This window comes from Hippichthys cyanospilos, chromosome 14, assembly GCF_059441005.1.
Source record: "Hippichthys cyanospilos isolate Australia breed blue-spotted pipefish chromosome 14, RoL_Hcya_1.0, whole genome shotgun sequence".
Lineage (NCBI taxonomy): Eukaryota > Metazoa > Chordata > Actinopteri > Syngnathiformes > Syngnathidae > Hippichthys > Hippichthys cyanospilos.
In genome coordinates this window covers 15122793-15145570 of record NC_142382.1, presented here as the reverse complement: position 1 = coordinate 15145570, position 22778 = coordinate 15122793, and the positions used below count along the sequence as shown (strand labels likewise).

The 22778-nt window shown below is 40.3% G+C and overlaps 3 protein-coding genes across 3 annotated transcripts in view; 1 reads left to right on the top strand and 2 right to left on the bottom strand.

Annotated features, from left to right (window-relative positions):
* Window positions 1-2857: 2857 nt before the first annotated feature.
* On the bottom strand, window positions 2858-9542 carry qrsl1 (glutaminyl-tRNA amidotransferase subunit QRSL1). Its single transcript, XM_088432862.1, has 11 exons — window positions 9446-9542; window positions 9084-9243; window positions 8910-9008; window positions 8733-8829; window positions 8482-8643; window positions 8223-8398; window positions 5726-5838; window positions 5226-5418; window positions 4923-5040; window positions 3824-4029; window positions 2858-3433 (listed from the first exon to the last, which is right to left on the bottom strand). The coding sequence occupies exons 1-11, from the start codon at window positions 9467-9469 to the stop codon at window positions 3222-3224; spliced, it is 1560 nt and encodes a 519-aa protein (XP_088288988.1). The 5' UTR covers window positions 9470-9542; the 3' UTR covers window positions 2858-3221.
* A 91-nt stretch (window positions 9543-9633) lies between these two features.
* rtn4ip1 (reticulon 4 interacting protein 1) lies at window positions 9634-14708 on the top strand. Its single transcript, XM_088432863.1, has 9 exons — window positions 9634-10121; window positions 10670-10821; window positions 12003-12071; window positions 12158-12282; window positions 12355-12403; window positions 12477-12613; window positions 12937-13120; window positions 14111-14203; window positions 14488-14708. The coding sequence occupies exons 1-9, from the start codon at window positions 9866-9868 to the stop codon at window positions 14611-14613; spliced, it is 1191 nt and encodes a 396-aa protein (XP_088288989.1). The 5' UTR covers window positions 9634-9865; the 3' UTR covers window positions 14614-14708.
* A 317-nt stretch (window positions 14709-15025) lies between these two features.
* The window catches only part of crybg1a (crystallin beta-gamma domain containing 1a), a 37357-nt gene continuing 29604 nt past the window's right edge, over window positions 15026-22778 (bottom strand). The window contains exons 11-23 of the mRNA XM_088433649.1: window positions 22250-22285; window positions 21718-21875; window positions 21505-21631; window positions 21269-21414; window positions 20141-20267; window positions 20015-20041; window positions 19487-19599; window positions 19089-19221; window positions 18863-19002; window positions 17465-17588; window positions 17217-17375; window positions 16011-16173; window positions 15026-15814 (exon numbers count right to left, since the gene is read on the bottom strand). Coding sequence (XP_088289775.1) covers window positions 15726-15814; window positions 16011-16173; window positions 17217-17375; window positions 17465-17588; window positions 18863-19002; window positions 19089-19221; window positions 19487-19599; window positions 20015-20041; window positions 20141-20267; window positions 21269-21414; window positions 21505-21631; window positions 21718-21875; window positions 22250-22285 — 1542 coding nt within the window. The 3' untranslated portion in view covers window positions 15026-15725. The remainder of the gene's footprint in view (window positions 15815-16010; window positions 16174-17216; window positions 17376-17464; window positions 17589-18862; window positions 19003-19088; window positions 19222-19486; window positions 19600-20014; window positions 20042-20140; window positions 20268-21268; window positions 21415-21504; window positions 21632-21717; window positions 21876-22249; window positions 22286-22778) is intronic.

The following is a 22778-nucleotide window of genomic DNA, read 5'->3' as shown; positions in this document are numbered from 1 at the left end:
CTGATAATACCTGAAGGAGACCATTTGGTGAAAGCTGCAACCCTGCAATTAATTGTCTTATCACCAGCTCACAAACCTGTGTGTATAGGTGTGTACAATATTTTTTTTCTCATCACTTTAGAGCTATTTATTTCTCTCCCATCATGAACAACACAGTTTGTGAAGGTCAGGTCCAACATCAGTCATCTCTGAAAAAAATGTTTTTTAAATATATTGTTTTAACTCTTTTTGAGCACAGCCACTGATTCACATCTTTTCAGTTCTATTTGATAGTTGTTTCATAAATGGACACCTCGAACAGATGCACACATTTGCTTGCTGGTGGCTGGCAAAAAAAACCAAAAAACCCACACACAGATAAACCTCACTGGACTATAAGCCGCTGGGCTCAGAACATGAGGGAAAAGTCGCGGCTTATAGTCCAAAAAATACAGTAATTCATTAATTAATTTTGCACAAAAAATAGCAGGCCCACGGAAGGACTGACCAATAATCTTATGTAAAAATATGTAATAAATCAGATTTGGACATACTGTCCTTAAGGTGAAAAGTTATTTTGACAGTCCCAAAATGCTCTTCCTGTTAATGCGATGGCTAGGTGCCTCGATATATATTTTTTTCCCTCTAGATTGTGACCTATTAACTAAAGAAGTCACTAAACAAAGATTAGGATTAGAGTACGTTGGATGAAATTGCTATTCCTAATCTCGCTAAACTAAGCGCAATGAGTTCAGTCGTTAAGAACAAAATATATTTTAACATTTGTGAACTAAATAAGGCTCTCTCAGGATAGTCCCTAGCCACTCATGAGCCTCAAAAGGACGAGGATGGTTGTCACTAAAGTACTGCTTGAGCATCTAATCCACTCCCGTGTTTTTTTTCACGACTATCAAGAAATTTATTCGCGATCATATGTGCCCTTGTGTTTTTCTTCACTACTATCAAGAACATAAATCGCGGTCATATGTTCCCTCGTGGCAGTTGGATCACCACATCCTGTACACAGAACATGAGATATTGAAACCAAGGACTTATATCTTAAACTATAGAATTTACACTTGTGTGAATGTGAGCAAGTGTTTTGAATGCTTCCATGACATAATGCTTCAGAGGGCATCATATCAACTTTGTTCAAGACAGTTATCAAACGCCACATACCCCAACATGAGATGAATGTTTCCACGCACTATGGTCAGAAAGCATGGTGGTCAATCATGGCAGCCATCTGAACAGCGTGTGACCCTGCTACAAGTTTGCTGCAGATACAATTTAGAGTGACCTGCTTTTGGTGTTGAGTGCATGTGGCTCACTTGTCACTCAGGAAACTGTCACTACCTCATTTTTTGGAAATGACAAATTAGCACCGCACATGCCCTCATTCTGCACATTAGCGGTGTAGGCCTTTCAGTTCATCCATAACTAATGAACCTGAAGCTCTTTTTTTTTTTTCTTTTACAGGTAGTTCTACTGATGTAGACGCTTTTCACTGTTTATAATGTTTCATGAAATTATGCAGGTGTCCTCAAAATTACACAAATGTGACGTTTAGCACGTGACAGCAAAATTTTCTGTCGGATTTGAGCTTGTGTTGTTAAATGCTGACTGAAGACAACACAACCCTAATAAGTGCATCAATCTAGGTCCACTAGGTGCACTAGGCTGTCCCGAGATTCTAGGGACAGGCTTTTCACAGCGTACGCAGTGTTGCTCAGTTGGAGTTTCCTACATTTAGCTAGTAAGCTAAATGTAGAAACTGTGAGCTGGGATTTCAGGATTTGAAGAGGTACAATTTTAACTATGCAAATATGACAGGTCTGTTTGAACTCAGCACATACAGTATATTATTTACTGGGCCTATTTGAAGAAGTGCACAAAAATTGGCTTGAGGAATTGGTCCCCCTATACAAAACATTACTATTTAAAATGTGAAATATCCCAGTAGGCATATTCGAATTGATTCAAAAGGGAACAGGTCAAGGTTATTTGTGACCTTAAGTTACCAGGGAGCAGGTTATTTTGAGTTTCTGTAAACACTCCTTTTAGCACCTTTGCAGCTCTGTAACAGGATGGCTGGATTCATTTCATCAGAGCTCCCATGGCACTTTTAACAGTGACACTTTAAGTTGCACATTTTCGTGTTCATTTGCTCCACTTCAAACCAAGTTACTCTTGTTTTTTTCTTCCTCTTGCTCTCTAAAATAGGCATGCCCATTGTCACCTACTTTTAGACATTTTACAGACCTAATTTGTAATGAGTCTTCCACCCAACTTTGCCTTTTGATTCAACTGTTGAGAATAAGTTGTGATAGATTGTTATTATGTAGTAAAATTCAGAATTAATCATCGACATATGCCCATTGGTATCGTGGGTGTATGCCATACAGTGGAGAGTTTATGTCGATGCCCTGGGCTTCCTAAAGCAAGCGTTTTTAGTTATAGGGAAGTTTTAAAATATCAGTGACTGTTAATGGTTGTTCATAGAGATGTGCACCAGGCCGTGGTTGACAATTGGCCAATTGAGGTTGTATTCTTCCACTTGTCCAGTATATATTGGGAGAAGCTCCAGCTCAGGGGTGCCCATTTTTTTTTTTGCCACAAGATGGGAAGGTGCAGGGCCTTTTTAAAGACTGTGTGCAAAAAACTGTTGTCGAACATCACCTGTTACATACATGGCATGTCACACAATGTTATGCAATCCACCAGTACAACTTTAGTGCTCGATTTTAGTCGACACATTGAGCACCCCTGCTCCGGGAGCATAAAAAGGATGGATGCTCAGCTAATTCCTAGAGATAACAGTCCTTTTTTGGTACAATTGAAACTGTTGTAGTCTTGAATAATCAATGATTTTCAATGGTTCAATGGTTTAAATAGTTTTAATAAATGTATGTACATGTATTTGAAACAGTACTGAATTAAAAATTCATGCTTTCCATTGACAGCGCCACTTTATACAGTCTATAAATTTAAATAACTACCGACATTTGTCAACAGTCTTTTCCTTTAGTGTGTTCATAAAGAAAAGGAAAGAAAAAAAACCCCTCAATTTCTAATACATGATTATCATTCATACATGATTTTAAAACTTGAAGTACATTTTCCATATAGAACAAGTTGCATTTTCCTGTTACTTTAGCTTCACCATTCCATAATAGTAGTGGCATTTGTAAACTGTGATTGGTTTTGATTCACCTATGTTGTTCAACAGAGAATAATGGTGGTCATCTCTGACCCCCCGCAATGCTAATATTGTAACTGGAACTCTGCCTGTTGGATTCCTCAAAGTCAGTGATGGAGGGAAACCCAACCCTCTTTTCGATCCACTGGGCAACACCAAGCAGCTTCTTGTCTCGGAAGGAGGGGCCTATGAGCTGTAAACCAATGGGAAGGCCTCTTCTGGATAAGGTAGTTGGCACAGAAACAGCAGGGAGACCTGCAGTGAGGAAAAGTGAGAGCTGAAGGACATTTCATGCAAAGGTGATGATTAGGATCTTAAGCATGATTACAAGTTAATTAGGAGGGTGATAACAAGAAAACTGACTTGAATGACATGAAGAAAAACAAGTCAGGAAAGGTTTCTTGCACAAAACAAATTTACAACACAAAGTTGCTTTGAATAGTTTAAAATTGAGTTGAAATAGTCAGCTTCCCGCCACACGCGTGGCAATTATTCCGCAATGGGCAATATGAATAAAGTATTGTGGTTCTGAAAGCCTAGTGGTTATGGCTGTAATGTAAATCAAGAGTTGGTTATTGTGTATGGAGCAGTACAGGCCCACCTAAATACTACTTGAGTTCTACTTATAGCAATCAATGACTGTACCTGCCATGTTGGCCGGAACGGTAAAGATATCCTCCTGTGTACTGCGTGTTCGGTTGTCTTCTTGCGTGAAGTCGGAGTAACGTGGAGCATCTGAGAGGGTGGTGGGTGTCAGCAGCACGTCAATACCCGAGCTGAACACGCGGTTGAAATCGTCCGCAATCAGCCGGCGAACCCTTTGGGCTTTCACAAAATAGTGCTCGTAGTTCCTGAAAAAGTGGGAGGAAAATGTTACAATACTGGAGTAGAAACGGAAAATATAATGCTTCATGACCGCCACTTTTCACACCACTTTTCAGTCACTTCACACAGTACTGCAGCACTCCCACACTCAGTCCTAACATGGAGTCTGAAGCAGTCTAACAGCCTTAATACACAATCTTGTTCAAATGAAGGCGCTGTGCGGAGATTTACATGTGCGGGAGGGGGTGGTGTGTGGGCAGAATGAACCGTGTGACAACAAAGACTGGGGCTGGTCCTTTAAGAACAGTTGCAATGCAATGTGGGAATGGGTGGGAGGAGGGGTAGCAGTAGTTTGTGAGCACAGCTACATCATTCATCACTTATTCATTGATGTACTTTGCCATTGGTTGAAAAAAAAAAAAAAGTTTTGCCCAAATGAGACTGTTCATCTTCCATATTATGGTTAGGAGATCAACGGACATTGGAAAGAAAGGTTGGAAACGTTTTGTTAGCCCCCCCGAGCTTCTGCTTCTTCGGCATTGTCTGTGTCTTATTCGACGCTAGCTTCGAGGGGACCTACCAATTTCTCTGCCCTACAGGTTATGTGGCTCTGACAGTCGTGTGACGTACTTGTGTGTGTGTTTTTTAAATAAGCCAGGTTGATTGGTCAAATGCGTTTTAAGTCATTTGCGCGAAGATGCTGAAAGACAAGTAGCGGGTAGAAAATACGATACTTGGGTTTTCATGTAGGGTGTAAAAATAAAAAGTCAGAAAAAACATTCTTCTAGAAGTACAAAGTACAGGCAAATTTTACTCCAAGTACAGTAATGAAGTATTTGTACTTAGTTACTTTAAATCACTGGATTTTATACCAATCAGTTCATCTTATTTTGAATGGTAAGAAAAGAAAATGTCTTACTGTTTGAGCAGGAAGTAGTTTCCGGACAATATCCTGCCTCTCACAACGTCATTGAAACCCTCATGTCGTGTGGTGGCATACATGGCCTCTGTAGAACTGTCCGTTTCGCTACGATGGCCTGATCAATGGGGTATAAAGCTGCATTACCATCTTCAGCATCATGAAACTTCAATACTTGTGCCTGAGTGAGGGTATAGGGGAATTTCCCCTCAAGCTTTTCAAGGAACACCACCTAAAAACACAGATTTCCTGTGCAACCTGATGTGTGTGGTGTATGAAAGCACTTCATGTTGGTTCTCATACCATACTGCAGGCCATCGAAACGCGCCATGTTAGACGCCACCTCAGCGCAGCACAGGACGTGGTAACACGCAATGGAATACTGGCTGTGGGGGAGGGACACTTGCTCCACACGTGCACCAGCTTTCTCAAACATGTCAGCGACCCGACTCCACTGTGCAGCCGTCTCCTCGGACAGTCCAGGGGCGTAGAACTCCTGAGCCCGACGGGAGACAGACATAGTTTTTGTCTGTCTTACTTTCAGGACACAAGATACGCTTTTTTTTTTTTTTTTAATTATGCTATACTAACATTTCAACTAGTACAAATCCATCATTTTGGGGTGTACTGGCTTGGCCAACAATATTGAAAGTAGGTGATCCTAGGGTCCTTTAGTAGAGTGAGTAACCATTTAGTATCATATTTTGTAACCGGATTCAAATTGGATGCCAAATGATTTCTTCGAGCCAACCCCACGAGAATATCAAGAAAAAATAACAAATAAACAATAATAGAAAATGAACCTTTGGAATGCCTATGCAAAGCTTCTTGACGTCTAGGTTTTCAGGCAGCTCTGTTGATGACGGGGGTGCAGGAACTGTTGTGGAGTCTTTTGTGTCAAGGCCTTGGAGAACACCTGGTTGATGTGTCAACAAGATCTCAGATAAGATTTTCCGGTTACGTTTCAGCACTTGTGGTGTTTACAAAACAGCAAATGTATAACCTTCCTAAAATTCACCTAGAAATGCCTTTTATAGGACAATAAACCACATTTGGTAACAAAGGGGACGTATCCTGGAAAAATGACATATTATTATTCATAATTTGTAATTCTGCTCTTAGTTGTCTTTAACGTGATATACTGTACATCCAGAAAGTATTCACACACTTAACTTTTTCCACATTTTGTCACATTATAGCCTCATTTCAAACTGCATTAATCTCTTACCTCAAAATTCTACACACAATACACCATTACGACATGGCATTTTTTTTAAGATCCACCTTTGGCAGCAATTACAGCCTCAAAGTGTTTTTGAATACACTGCCCCAGTTCTGCAATTCTTGCTGTAATTCTCAAGCTCCAACACGTTGGATAGAAGACATCAGTGCACAGCCATTTTCAGATCTTTCCGGAGATGTTCAATTAGACTTAAGAATGGGCTCTGGCTGGGCCACTCCAAGACATTCGCAAAGTGGGTCTAAAACAAATACATTGAGATCTTGTCTAAGCGCTATCCTGCTGAAAAATTTAAACTTTCAAACTAGTGTGAGGTCAAAATCACTATGGGGCAGGTTTTCATACATGATATGTCTGTATGTTGCTGCATTCATGTTTCTTTCTATCATGACAAGTCTGCCCATTCCTGGTGCTGAAAAACGTGGCATGATGCTGCCACCTCCATGCTTCACTATAGTGATGGAATTGACCTGGTAATGAGCGGTGCCTGTTGTGTGGCAGTCACACCAAAGAGCTCGATCTTTGTCTCATTAGACCAGATAATTTTATTTTTCATGGTTTGAGTCATTCAGGTGCCTTTCACAAGTTTTAGATGCGCTGCCATGTTCTTTTTTACTAAGAATGGGCTTTCGTCTGGCCACTTTATATTACAGATCTGATTGGTGGATTGCTGCAGATATGGTTGTCCTTCTGGAATGCTCTACTCTCTCCACAGAGGAACACTGGAGTACTGACAGAGTGACCTTCGGATTCTTGGTCGCCTCCCTGTCTACGACCCTATCGCTCAGTTCATAAGGACGGCCAGCTCTAGGAAAAGTCCTGGTGGTTCCAACCATCTTCCATTTATGAACAATGAAGGTCACTGTGCTCTTTAGTACGGAGCCCCTAAAGCAGGCATGTCCATACCCAGTCCTCGAGAGCCGCCTATCCGGCATGTTTTAGAGGTTTCTGTCCTCCTACCACACCTGATTCAAATGATCAGCTCATCAGCAAGGTCAGCGGAAGCCTAACAACAAACCTGATCATTTGAATCAGCTGCATTGGATGACGGAAACATCAAAAACATGCAGGATAGGTGGCCCTCGAGGACCGGGTTTGGACATGCCTGCCCTAAAGGGACATGCGAAAAAAAAAGGAGCCCCTAAGGGGACATGCAAAAAAAAACAACAAAAAAAAAAAACAGATAGTATCGCATGCTCACCAGGTAGTATCGCGTGCTCACCAGATAGTATTGCGTGCTCACCAGATTGTATCGCGTGCTCACCAGATAGTATCGCGTGCTCACCAGATAGTATCGTGTGCGCACCAGATAGTATCACATGCTCACCCGAAACTATTGCATGGTTGTGTACTCAAGTAAAGTTGGCAAGATATTGGCAGATATTGGCAATAATTTTGTCTACTTCAGAAAGCTTTATAAAAATCACTTCATTTGAATGATAAAAATAAAAATATTTGAGGAACACCCGATGCCCCTGCTCAAAACAGTAACACGTGACAACCTGTTTTTCATTTTTAGTTGTGATTCCTTTGTAAAAGGACATCAATAAAAACAAAAAACATGCTGCAAGATCTCACTTAATTTTGTTCTATATTAATATAGTTTAGGCGACCAAACAAACAAGTCACATTAAAATCACATCAGCACATCGTTTGCTAAGCCTTTCTTTTATTTTCATACTCTTCAATTACAATTTCGATCTTTTGTGAAAATAGTAGATTTTCAGGAGGGTATTTTTGGAGAAACCTCATCATCTGATACTTTTGTACACGGGATATAAATTTGTCATTTACATGAAATTTCATCTGCCGACATGAGAATGCTTTTGCCAGAATGGGTCATAAAATTGTAAAAAGTATACAAATGTTTGGTCTTTGGACTGCCCTCGGATGTATGAAATCAAACAACTATGAAACAGTACATTTTCACTATCTACCCAAATATAAAATTGATTATTTTTGCAGAATTTCTTGTTAAATTGTGAAGAGACTTTGATGTAAAACTGGTTACTAAGGCATCTGATTTTATGGATTAAAAAACATTTGGAGGCAAAACGTACCTAGAACAATGGCTGCGTCGCTGGCGTTCCGCGTCAAAATGCCTGGAACATCACAGGAGTTGACCAGCGGTATGAGGCCATGTCTCGACAGCAGTCCGTATGTCGGCTTCAAAGCCACAACCCCACACAACGCGCCTGGGTTGCGCGTCGAACCTCCTGTGTCCGACCCCAAGGCGCTACCATGAAAACAGTATTACAAGCCATGCACACATTCTTTTTCACTTAGGAACCCTTGAGATTGAATTAGGTGAGGCCTCACAGATAACTTGTTTGTGAAGCCACAGCTGCTGCGCTTCCTCCTGAGCTTCCTCCAGAGATAACCCAGTCAGAGTCAGGTACCGTTCCTGTCCGCTCACAGTAGGAAGTGGCGTAGCTCCACGGATTCTTCACCGGTCCAAATGCACCATCAGTACTGCCTGAACTGAAAGACAAAGAAGGAAAACACTTGACACTTGTGACTCATTTGCCTCATTTTCTTTAAGTGGCTTTAAAAGAAACAAATAAACAGACCCCATTGCAAACTCATCCATGTTGGTCTTCCCAAGAAGAACAGCTCCTTGGTCAATGAGCTTCTGGACTACTGTGGCACTGTATGGTGGCGTGTACTCTGTAACAAGCAGCATTACAGTATGTAATCAACACAGCTTGTTTATAGTTTTAAATGAACACGAAATTTGCAAGGCATACCTTGAAGCATCCTTGAAGCACATGTGGTCCTGATGTTCCTTGTGCAAAAGTTGTCTTTGACTGCAAAAGGGATTCCATCCAGAGGACCTTTAGGGGCACCTGCAGTAGATCAGAAAAGATTGTTGTAGGATGTGGGGTGCGCTACATTTTAACAGGCGGCAATGTTTCTTTCACCTTGTAGCAGTCTGGTCTCTGCTTCACGAGCCTGCTTCAAGGCTAGCTCCTCTGTCACTGTGATGTAAGCATTTAGATGCTGGATCTGCTTGATGCGGTTCAAACACTTTCTACACAGCTCAGTTGGAGAGATCTTTCCTTCTCTAAATGCGAGGGACACCTGGAAAATCAAATAGTACATCCATAGCTTGCGTGCTGCTTCTGATCAAATTTAGGTCGCAATATTACAGCGAAAATTTGACACGCTAAACATTGAGAACCTTCATATTTCTAAGTATTTATAGCTACTAATATGTACAGATAGTTATGCGGTCAACGTTCATTTACTATCATGTTAGATTTGACACACAAGTGTTACTCACCTCTCGTATAGTGAGGTGGAGCATATTTGCGAAAGGATACTCAGGATTTAGCAGTCAACCTTCACAACGGTGTGCAGTATATGAAGGCTGCCATTTTTGTTTGGGAAATTGTAGTTCCATAAGAACGCCGCGTTTCATTGGGTTACGCTTGGAGCAAACCTAGCTCTGATTGGCTGACGTTGTAACTTCCTCATTTCTGGTTGTACGTTCAAGAGACGCATTTCGTTTTGGAAGGACAAAAAAAAATCCACATTTGTTAGTATGATAATTAAAAGAGAGAACGTGTTTTAAATCAGAAAGTAGGCGTGCTTTTAGAAATCTTAATATGTCAGCGTAGTGATGGCTTGCGGGTTTAACCGTATATTTTCTTACAGGGGTGCAAACGCTAGTTTAATTTGTTAATAATTAAATTATCCAGAGATGGCATCTATTAGACGTGTGGTGGCTAGAAAGTGGTTATTTCAACGTAGCTGTTCAAGAAGATCATTTTCCCGATTTTTCAACACCTCGAGCAGCTACAGAAGTGTCATGCCCGCATGGGTGATTGATAAATACGGAGGCAATGATGTTTTGCGGTTCACCAAGAATGCCAACTTCCCCGTCATCAACTACCCCAATGAGGTTATTGTCAAAGTGTTTGCAGCAGGACTGAACCCAATTGACGTCAGCATGAGAGGCGAGTAAAACGAATTTTAAGTAAAAAGTAAAGTGTATATTTTTCTGTTGTTAAGTCAGCTAATTTATTTTTTCTGTTTAGTTAAAAAAAACGTACGTGCCGAGATGTTTTCTTTATTCTTCATTGAACCACGTTATCAGAATAAGCTTTGTTTACAGCTTGCAACAAAACATTTATATTTACTTTTTACTTGTGCCCTCAAGTACTTTTCAGTCTGTTTTTTCACTTTCCCCTCAATGATGTTAAATCAGCACTTTTACCTCTTTTTACACTGAAATATTTGTGCTTTTACCTAAATACAGATTGCACTCCCTTTCTCTGCAATGGGATTTGCACAGATGAAGCCACATGCTGTATGAATGCATCCATATTACAACAATAGTAGAAATGCACTCCGAACATGCCTGTCACTGTTTTTTTAATGTTCTAAATAGCATTATATCTCAGAGAGGAGTTGTATAATCCAATTCAAGTCACACAAAAGTCAATTTGAGGTTGTATTGAAACTGTCAAACTGTGTACAATAATGACTCCATTCATTGTGCCAGGTGGTTATGGTGCTGCAACCATGTCGGTGAAGAGAGACCCTCTGAACATTAAACAGAAAGACAGTGAGTTCCCACTCACCCTGGGGAGGGATGTGTCTGGGGTTGTCATGGAGTGTGGCCTGGATGTAAAATACTTCCAAGAAAGGGATGAGGTAAACACACATTTTTTAAAGTATTGTACATACGCTAAACTGTAATTGGCTAATATTTTGAAATCTCCATTGTAAGACGTTAAGTATAAAAAAATAAAATAGGTTCTATACACCTTCACCAGTCTAAACGGCATTCTGATTATTATTGCAACAAACTGCCAGTTTTATTCATCTCTAGATGGCCACCTGGTATCAATTGAAATTGGCATCACAGTTGCTCATGTAACAAGCAATCGTGGTTCAAGTTGAAAACTCAAGTTGAAAACTTCACAGAACAAACTCAGAAAACCGGCGAAATTTTATTTTTCATGAGTTATATGATGTGATCATTTGCACTAAACCAATAACTAGTACTGCTTATCACTATAACAATACGTGCTGACCCATGTTGAATATCCAATCGGGTATTGGAACTCACCACCAAATCAGAATTTGCCCATTCAATGCATATGGGTCACAGCATATTGTTGTCAATGAGGAAATTTTTGTGCACATTTTATCGCGCTAATGAGCATTATATTAAACTGAAAAGCAATCAACCAATGAAGGCCATCTAGGCAGTTTCTTTGCTCTTTGGTCTCTTACGTCATGCTGGCACGGAGGGACTTTGAAAACTTGGACACTGGACCGCTAGCTACCTAGCATGTCATGGGTCACATGGATACATTTAAAAGTTTACTCAAAGCAAAAATCCACCCCGTGTGCTGCTGCTGGTTAGTGCGGCGAGGGGTCCTGGATGTTAACATAAGTAAATTAAAAGTGAAATCCTTTCCATTGGTTGACATGACCACCTAACACATTGGCTGATGTGGAGTGTGTAACAGCATAATTCTTGACTAAGATGCCCTAAAAGGCTACTCCTTTCATAGATTAGATTTTTATAGATTAGATTTTTATAGATTAGATTAGATAGATAGATAGATAGATAGATAGATAGATAGATAGATAGATAGATAGATAGATAGATAGATAGATAGATAGATAGATAGATAGATAGATAGATAGATAGATAGATAGATAGACCTATTCATCCTTTGCAGGAAATTAAGATGTTATAGCAGCAGCAGTACATCTTTCAGTCATACATTCAACACACTTACAGTAAGTGACATCAACAAACAATAAAACAGATTATTTTTCATGGAGTCAAAATAAACCTCGAGGCTGTGCGTGTTCATCAGGTTTGGGCTGCCATCCCACCGTGGAGGCAGGGAAGCTTGGCTGAGTTTGTTGTGCTGAGCGCCAATGAGGTAAGAATTTTATGACGCAATACATTTCAGAAGGAGGAGTTTGCTTGTGAAGGATGATGCATACGCGTTTGTACTTTCGCACTCAGGTGTCCCTTAAACCAAAGTCACTAAGCCACACAGAGGCTGCAGCCATCCCTTACGTGGCCACCACGGCGTGGTCGGCGCTCGTCAACACCGGCGGGCTCACAAAGGACAACTGTGCAAAGAAACGGTGAGTCAATGAGCTCACACATGCACAAAAACAAGAACACACACTCACATTCTCTCTTCTTCTTTCTCCCAGTGTTTTGATCCTTGGAGGGTCTGGAGGCGTAGGAACATTTGCCATCCAGGTATACAGTATGTGCAAAGTCTCACACTTATCTTAATGTGCTTTGAAATAATCCTGACATTCTTGTTTTTAAGATGCTAAAAGCGTGGGGAGCCCATGTGACCGTAACATGTTCCCAGAATGCTGAGAATTTTGTCAGGGGGCTAGGAGCTGACCATGTGGTGGACTACACGGCCGGACCTGTTGAGGTGCCGCTCGCTGCCCTGGACAAGTAAGAACAAGCCTGCATTTTCTCTTATGTGTTGTACGGGGGCAATCTGGCCTAAAAATACAATCTGATACTGTATTTCTCTTTTTCAATTTCCCCCCCCCCGGGGTTAAATGAATCTTTTACCTCAAAATTCTACACACTATACCCCTTGATGTACTTTTACACTACGCAGTTTTGAAATGAGGAGGATCTTCATTAGGCTTCTGCAGAACCTGTTGATGAGCTGATTCTTGTTCACCCTTCTCCTAACCTCAAAATATCCTTTGGTGGCGTAACTGATGTCTCGTTTGACTCCCACCATCCTCCTCCTCCTCCTCATGAAGGTTTGACCTGGTCCTGGATAACATCGGTGGCAGCACAGAACGCTGGGCACTGAATCTGCTCAAGCCGTGGAGCGGCGCCAAGTACGTCACCCTAGTTACGCCCTTTCTCCAAAACACAGACTCCCTGGGGATTGCTGATGGAATGCTAAAGACCGCTGTCACTGTAGCCAGTAAGGCCCTCAAGGTACGGGGAAAAAAAGACTCTATTTTGTTCTGAAATCAAGGGCTGTTTTCAATATGCGACTTCTAAACTAATCAATCAGAAACACTGACCTACCTTTAAGTACTGTCGAAATCGTTTTGAAAGTGGTACTTGTTCAGCCATGTTTTACTTTGGCGCCCTCGTGTGGCATTTTGGTGCAGTGCAGAGACAGCTGACATGTCAGAAATATGATTTAAATTAAGTTAGTGCAAAAAGTAATTACTGAAATCAAACTTAATTTATTAATTGTTAATGTATTAGTTACTGCCCAACCTTGTTCTCTGACACCATTTTAAAAATGGCCGTCCCCAAAGTTGACCCTTTGATGCATACAATCATTAACTTGGTGTCTAAATCGATATCATTGTATATGTTAAATTGATTAGGTATGGCTTCCGTCTTCCAGATCTATTTTGACCGGCAGAAAAGTTCTATTTTTTTTTTAGAGCACTGTGATGGCTATACGTACATATTTGTCAATAATGTTTTTGTCTATATTAAATGATTTTCACGTTCATCTGAAATTATTTCCATTTAAACAGTGACAAATTATGAGCTATTACATAAATGCCTCTAAGATTCTCATTTCTCCATATACCAATACCTTGTATTTGAAACAAACCTAAAATGCCACTGTATTTTTTTTTTTTTTTTAATTTTGTACAAAAGTTCTGATCAAGTAGATTCAGTATAATCAACACTAACACTAAGTTTGGGATTGTGTGTCTTAGACTGATAATTATGTTGCATATTCAACTTGGAGCAGACCATTTTGAAAAAACATTTTTGGCTTACTTGAACCGCAACTGAGAAAAAAAGATAAATTTGGGAACAAAAATGACCACAATGGCCTCACCAGAGTAATGGGCCAATCAGTTTCGTTCTCTTTGAACATACTAACCTTCTGACGCCAACGTTTAGTAACTTGAACAGACTTGTACAATAACATTTGCTTACTCTGCTCTCTTTCAGCACCTTGTTAACGGAGTCCACTACCGTTGGGGATTCTTTTCACCGAGCGGTCTAGCGCTGGATGAAATAAGGGAGATGGTAGATGCAGGGCAGGTATGCTATGCTTCACTTGCATTGTGGCTTCCTTCTTATAAAATCACCGCTCACCAACGGTGGTGTTTTTAGTCTTGACACGCATTCACATTAATTCAGAGGAGTATAAATATGCGAATGACCATATTTTATTTCATGAATTTACCACGTCAGTCAGTCACAGGCCACAACCATTCACACTCACCTTTGGACCTAAGGACTGACACGAAACACGTTTTGGTTATGTTTACAGAGTCCTGTAAAATGCATCAGTTGACTTTACAACTCCTTTTCCTTGTTTGCAGATCCATGCGGTTGTGGAAGAAACCTTCAGCTTTGCGCAGGTTCCACAAGCCTTGGAGAAGGTGGAGAAGGGTCATGCCCGAGGAAAGACTGTGGTCCAGGTCAGCAATGGGACAGAAGAAATTTAGTCAACGGTTATGTAAAGGTTATTTATGCCTATTACTGTAAATGCTGGAGAACATTTGAGTTTCTTCAAATTGAAATAAATGTGTTTTTAACAACAGCTGATACAGTTTGTATTAAAAAAAAAAACATTTTGAGCAAATGTTTGAAAGGTTTTCTTCTGTTTGGAATGGAAAAGAAAGCTTGATTCAGTTATCCAGATAATTCTTTCTGAGTAGTTGCATGAGGTAGAAAAATGGAACTTTCTGGTACTAACTTGTAACTATCCCCGCACCGTTCACTGCTACAGGCTACTAGTGAAATTGTGGTCTCAAAGATAGTCATGTTAGAATATACTGTAATTGTTCCGCCTGAAGGAAGGAAATGCAGTTACCGGCCATTGAAGCCAATGATCAAAAAGCCAGATTTTAATCAATATGGGAAAATATAGTTTCATTTTATTGGGGCCAAAGTTCAAACTGTTCTACAGGACGAGCCCAAAAATCAACTCTTGAACCAGTGCAGCTTTACACTTGACTTTAAAATTGTTTACTGTCACGGCGACAAACTGTTTAATATTTGAAAACCCAAATGTGTTGCTTGAAATGATAAACAAAAGATTTCTCTCTTTTATGTTTACATATTTACAAACGATTCCAAAATTGTCTGATTTCAAATATACAATCTAAAAAAACACAAACCGCATTTCAGTGTTACTCTGACAACATTGCAAAACTTTACAGTATTAATACCGACAGCAGTGACATGTCAATAAAATATATCTTTGGAGTTTAGACTTCATTGTGTCCAACACGAAACGAGGAAACAGACACCGTGCAGTGAAGACATCACGTACCAGAAAGTGGAGAGAGTTGCAGCACGGAACGGGCTGACAAGCAACATCATACTATATACAAAGGGAATTCAGCTAGATAAATAACATGTTTCTTGGTTATAAAATACAACCACATGAGCGAAAATGCAATTGTTCATGATTACGCTATAATCAGAAGATAATGACCCTCCTCCACAAAGGTCCAAATGCTACAAGAGTGCAGTGTTTTGTGCAAAGTCCCACTCAGGGCTTGTCTGAGTGGCGTGCGCTCCATCAGAAGAGGTGCGTCTGAGGGCCGGCCGCTCACAGAATCTCCAGCGTCCATCTTTGGTTTGGGTTTCCCTCCTCCAACGTGTTGAGGATCACTAGGTTCTTGTCGTACTGCTGACCTCCTGTGATAAAGACCGCAATCTTTAGTTCTGTCTTGGAGTGAGCCTGTTTCTACACACATATTTTATAAACGACATTCCGGATCATATTATTTGTGTTTCCATTCATTCCCATAATAGGAATATTTTCAATTCATTGACTGGTTGATAGTTTACTCTGGTTGAATAATAGGGTGAACCCCAGACAGGGAAATCTGACCTTTGACTTCGAGGACCAGGCCAGGTTGGAAGTGGCAATGCACCAATCCATCTGAGGTTATGTCCCACAGCTGGTTGTCTTTTCCTCCCTCTGGAGACACACAAAGTCGGCTGCCTGCCATCACCATGTCACCTGCCGTCTGCAGGCGACAGTCCTCGGCCAGCTGGAAGCACACACGACGGGAGTGCACGTGGGTTAGTTTTTTGGGGGGAGTGGCGGGGAGGGGGGTCCTCGCTCCTCTACACCTCCCAGAAAAACGATTGACAAAAATTGAGCATTTGTCTCAATTTGATTTGGAGAAGCAGAGCAAGTTCAAGCCCAACACCTTAGGACAGAGATGCCCTAGTCCGGTCCTCGGGAGCCCCGATCGAGACAGTTTTTGATGAAAATTTGTTGATTCATGCGATCAGTTCATCAGCAAGATTTACAGAAACCTGACAATGATTCTGCTCAACTGACACGCAACACTGAAAACAGGTTAGAGGCTCTCCAAGGACCAAACTTGGGTACCTCTGTTTTCAAAGTTATGGTTGAGACTGGATTACTTTCATGCTTCTCACACATTCCGAATTTGCTTGCTCAAACCTGGGGAGGAAAAGATGATTTCATTTGAAATTCGTCATGTGTTAAAAAGAGGAAAATAAGGTGCAGTAAACATTCCTTTACAGAGCATTTATTTTTTGTGCAAGCATCCAACTGACGTATGCAACAGATCTAACTGGGTTATAAAAATAGTGAAAACCAAGGTACTTTGGATAAAAAAATGCCTCGATTACATTATGGCATAGTTTGCAAAGCCCCTGCCTGGAAAAAGAAAGCGTTTCCCTACTTGCCATGCCGACCATAAATACGATTATCTACAAAACTGTAATAGTATTCCTAAAACTGTATCTTCTTTAAGATTGATACGAGGAAAAAGCAATAAAAAAAAACTTGTTTTTTTAAAGCATTTATACAGGTAAAGGTTTGGCTAAAGCAGGGGTGTCAAACATAAGGCCGGCAAATAGGTTTAATCTGGACTGCGAGATTCTTTTGTAAAGTAAAAATGACCTGCATTTTTTTTATATATGAAAAACTTGAAATATTTTATGATTAAAAGTAAATACTAAGACATTTGAAGTTGCAATTTGGCCAAGCCGGCCTCCTGGAGACACGGACATAAGCACGCACTTCATTTAAGCCCACTGAGCACGTGCACACGCTTACCTTGCAGGAAAGCTGCCCGTCTCGATAGAGCCAGAGTTGCTCTATGCCGCCGGCGTCTTCCACAGCATGCACCCTCATCAGCTGGACGTCCTCCAGCGCCCCCGTCAATGACATCAGACATCCCGTCTCCTTGTTCCGTAAACGAACGCCGATCTGTTTCTGTTGGGGCGACACATCAACGGCACTTGGTTAGTTTTGAGGAAGGATGCAACTTTGCATGGTTTTGTTGACGGAAGATCCCTCGCTACCTGCGGCAACGGCCGCAGCGACCCGATGCCCTTCCATCCGCTGAACTTGCACCAGTCAACGATTTGGCCCGGGTGGAGCAGAACCTGCCGACCGCGGTAGCTGCCGCCTTCATACAACACCCACCTAAGAGGGGGCCCATTGGAATTATGAGACAATGTGAGAAAAATGAACGTCAAGTGAAAAAGGCTAGATATAGTTGAGCCCCTTTGGTGTTTGGCACAATTACGGTTCTTGATAAGATGTGACCTCAGCTAACACCTCGTAAAGGAATTTCTTCAGGATCCGTTACAACCTTTGAAGTGTGAGGGCGATCTGCAGAGACTTGTGCTCTTTGTTCACTTTCACATTGTTTAAAATTGCTCTTGGAAACTTATAATCGGAGGTTTTAAGGGGTAAAGTCAAAACAGGTTTTTAACAGCTAGTAAAAGCAACATATATAGAAGATTTCTTCAAACTTTTAAATTTCATTTGACACTGAATTGAAGAGCAACTTTACAACGTTCTCATTCTCTTGTTCAAAAACAGCAGTCCTTCAAAAAATAAGTGTGGGTCAACGTTTTTTTTCTAAATCTCATTGATGATTAATGTGATGAAAAAAAATCTGCAAAAGGTTTAATACCGTTTTCTTCAGGTTTAAATGTTTAAGATATTGGTGCTCCAGTGATAATGTTCCAGATCAACTTATAATTATTATTATTAATTGATTTAATATGATTAAATTGTCATTATATTTATTTCTAGTTCAAATAAGGATTGCCTTTTTTTCTATTTCAGGCACTTTGCAAGTTTTTTCTCTTTTAGGCTAACCTTATAACCTGTACTCGTATAAACCCTGTAAAAAGTCAAGTTAACCTGTGTTGAAAGTTGATTTCTATTGTTTTTTCTCTCTTAATGTTACAAAGGTTTCAATTTCGCAAAAAAAAAAAAAAATAATTGAGAAGCTTTTTGTAAGACACTGCACTGTAAATAACATGCATCTGATCTTAGACATTTGATCTGGTACTTCAACATGTTCTTTGTTGGCTCTGATAATTATATAATTACCTATATATAGTTTTTTTTTTATATATGTTTAAAGATTTTACAAACTTATAATCGTAACTTTCGTTTTTGACAATTTAAGACTTTTGAACATTTTCGTCCACTTAAGCCCTTGAATTTGGATTTGTGTATTCAGCCTCCTTTCAAGATTTTGAAGAATACATTTGAACCATTCAAAAAGAATAGGGTTCGGTTATGTCAAATTTCATTACATTTAAGCTTACACAATCATTACAATTGTTGCCCAAAAATAGGGTATCGTGGTATCGACAGGGAGCTGAACAAAAAACCCAGCAATTCAAATCAATATCAACCTATGTGACGTTACAGGCATAGGTACAAAGTACTGTACGTACTTTCCTCCTTCCACCGTTAGAGAGCGCACGTGAGCAGAAAAGCCTGCTTGGTGCAGGTTAACAGTCCCACCCGACAGCACCACCCTGCGACCAGTGCAACCCACCTTGCTAAATAGCAAGAGGGAGGGTAGAGACAACTCCTATAAGCAGAGAAAGCAGACAAATGTATTACTCGGATGTAACATGCAACTTACCTATTGCACAAATATGTACACAAAGCACTTACATGGCCAACGATTTGCATGGAACGGATCCTCACATCAGAGGACGGGAAGCCCATGAACTCGGTGTCAGGATATTCTCCTTCCTCCAGTGAGTACACGTTGTCAGCAAAGTTTTCGCCTTCATATGCGAGCCAGCTAACAAATAAATGACACATTATTATTATGTACATTTCTTATTTGGTCACATTTAATACTAGGATTGCCCCCAAATGTAGTTGTCACATTGTGTATGTGTGCTCATTACCTCATTCACTGCCATTAATGGCTATTGATGTCAGAGCATCATTTTAACTGGAATGGCAGTAACACCTTCAATATTTCAGTATACACACATATCCTTATAAAAGTAAGAAACAATTTGCTGTAGAAGTGAAAGTCAGTTTGGCTGTGGCTCCTGTACCTGCCAGATAACACTTTACAGGACCTGGGCACAAAGTCCTCATCCAAAGCTGCTGCACTGTCCTCCAAAACAACCAGTTCACCCTTAAAGTTGGCCTCAGAGAACAGCTTCACCTGGAGAGCAATACAGCAAACATTTTTCAGCTTAGGACATACATTCGAGCTGTGACATCTCAGATACATATTAGATCAAAACTGTTGCCGCGCGATGTGGCGTGGTTCGTGCATCTGCGGGAAAAGTTAAGGGTTTTGACATTTGCTCGATTGATTTCTTGATCTCAGCGTGACATTTTGGACATTTTGAATTTGCTTTCCACTCTGTGAACTCTGTTTGTTCCAGAATGTCTGAGGCCCAGTACAGAAGTGGCGACTGTGAGCCATGCCCCCTTGACCAAAATCTATGACCTCAGACATCACAAGCGTTCTTTTGGATGAATGGACACATATTACTACTGTTCCACTCCAACATTTTGTACAATAAAATACTTTTGTCCATATATTAGACAGGAGAAGTGATTCTACGACATACCTTGAACTGAGATTCCAACAATGTTTCCTGTAAAATAGGAAAAGCAGGAATCTAAATGATGGTTCTGAACAAATTAATTGACAAATAAATTGACCGGGACATTTGAATTATTCTTATTATTATTACATTGAAGATTGGCTGGATTGATGATATCTTGAAATTGTGGGCACCCCAGTCTTCTGGACACAAATACAGGCCTTTCTCCAAGACGTAGAGCTCGCCGCTAAAAGCAGGATTCTCGAATGCCACCCAGCTGTCACAAAGAGAGGAAAAACACAATGGAAAAGATGTTAATGATAAAGTCAGTAGGTTAACCCTACTGAAATGGTGCTGATATAAAACTTAAAAATTCAATGTCCAATCAAATTCACTAATAAAAATTTGCAGTGCTACATGGCGACCACCCATCCTTAGGGATAGGCTATATACAGGATAGGTCAGATATTTAAGGCAACACAATTCAGTTAAACAGGCTTGAACCTTCCAAGAGAGCAGGCATTTCTTTATATTACTAAATGTGAAATTCATGGTTGGTGATCAATACAAGTATACAGGATTTGGGGAACTGTTTAAAATATGCTTACGATGGTGAATCTGTCTAAAATATTTATGGCTCTATCCAGTTCATCAACCTGATTAACTGAATAAATACTGAAGAAAAAAAAATACTAAATCCAATCAAGAAGGAAGGCATCAATCAAAACCAAATAACCTAAGATGATTTCCACAAATACAGTATGGTCTGCTCATAAAAGATTCAAGCCCAAATATGTGAGCATCAACAGTGTCACCAATGCAAATACCTATCCACAGGAAATGAAAAGTATTCAAATCATGAAGTAGACTGGGAGTTCAGTCTGGCTGGCTTAATTTGAACTGTATCCCCGGGGCTGTTTGTATGCACAATCAAGGTGTGTCAAGAGTTTGAACAAAGACAAAACTCTTAGTCATGCTACAAAAAGAGCGGTGCACACCTACAACTGCAAGTGTCTGCATGAAACAATCACAACATTTTATGTTGGAATATTTTTGTTGTCTCTCAGTTCTCTGAAAGCCAGCTCTAAAGTATCTACTTTTTTCCAGCCCATTTCAGTCCAAATGGAGCCTCAGTCAGTGCAATGGGAGGAATGGACAATGGTAATGAGGAATTTGATGCTTAATGCAAAGAGTCAAATGAAAAGCAAAACATATTGGTCATATACTGTATACTGTACATACATGCATACATTCATTCAAGAGAAGCATCTGACTTACACCCCGCTCAGAACATTGATGGATTGTGTTTTTATGCCGTGGCCAATGTCCTCCATGTTGACGACTGGGCCCAATAGATCCACGCTGAGCCCTCGTTCATCCAAGTTGGGCTCACTGAACAATTTAAGGTGCGGGGACAGGAAACCCTGAAAATATATTTTTCCGCAGGACACCGACATTTTCTCACAACATATATAACATCCGATAAAGGTTGTCAAGAAGAAAATCAAGCTTACCGTCCTAATGGGCCGAAGGGATAGTAGGCCATCCTCGGAACCGCCCCAATCACTGCAATGAGAATACTCCCCTTCCTCCAGGATGTATTGCTGACCCTCAAAGTCTTCTTTGTGATAGCCAACCCAGCTGCCAAACAAAAACATAGAGACAATACTTTTGAGATTTCAAGCTCAGGCTCATCAACCCACGCGTGTATCAGCTCAAATACTCACAGACCACCAAGTATCTTGAGCGACCCCACAGTCGAGATTGTATGCTTATTTGCACCAGATCTGCCATGTTCTCCTTCCGCTTCCTCGCTGAAGTTGTACAAGTCTCCTTCCACCTCTAAACACTCTCCCTCAAAATTGGCCTTCTCAAAGACAAGTGCCTGACAAAAAGGAAGGAACTCATGAACAAATGGGTGTGCGAGCACGGGTCTTTGCGTCGATACAACTTAATGCCCTGTCAATTTGTTTCCTGGACCTTCAATGAGTAACGTTGGAGTAGAACTTTACGGAACTTCTACCACAGGCAGTTGTTTTTTCGCGGTTAATGGGGACCAAATGTTCCAAATATGTGTTGTGTGTGTAAATGTATGTAAAATTGATAGAAAATCACAGTGTTCTATCACTTGTAAACTATTTGCAGAACAGGCCTGTGGGCTACTCATGTGCTCTTTGGGGGATACCTGGTGTCCGCAGGCACTGTGTTGGCACTGACAAACAATAAATCTAATGCAATGTGATCTACTATAACACAAACCTTTACTTCGTCAGGATGCTCCACCTTTATTGCACCCTGTGAAGACAGACAGAGACCATAGGAATGAGTTAATACAAAAATGAATGAATAAGGATGATACCATGCACAGAGAAGATAGACCACATTAATAATTTAATACCGATACGGGATAGTGGTCAAGGAGGCCAATAACCGATATTTGGAGCAGATACTCATTTTGAGTCGAAAGAAAAAAAAAAAGTAAAAAACTAACTCCAGCTCTTAATTTTGATCAAATGCAAAATCATTAATTTTTTTCCTCTAACTTTTTTCATCTTCATTTTGAAATTCTAAGAAAAAACTGTAGGGAGCTCCTAGCATCATCAGCATGTCTTAAACGTTTAGTTTAAAACTAAAGTAAATGGTAGCTAGTAAATGCCTCGTGTTCTACAGTAAAAAAAAAAGTTTTCCAAATATTCAAATCACCAGGAATATAAACATTTCACTTATTTTGTTTTATTTTCAAAACAAACTTCAACAAAAAATGTAGAGAGCTCTCAGAGTGAACAAT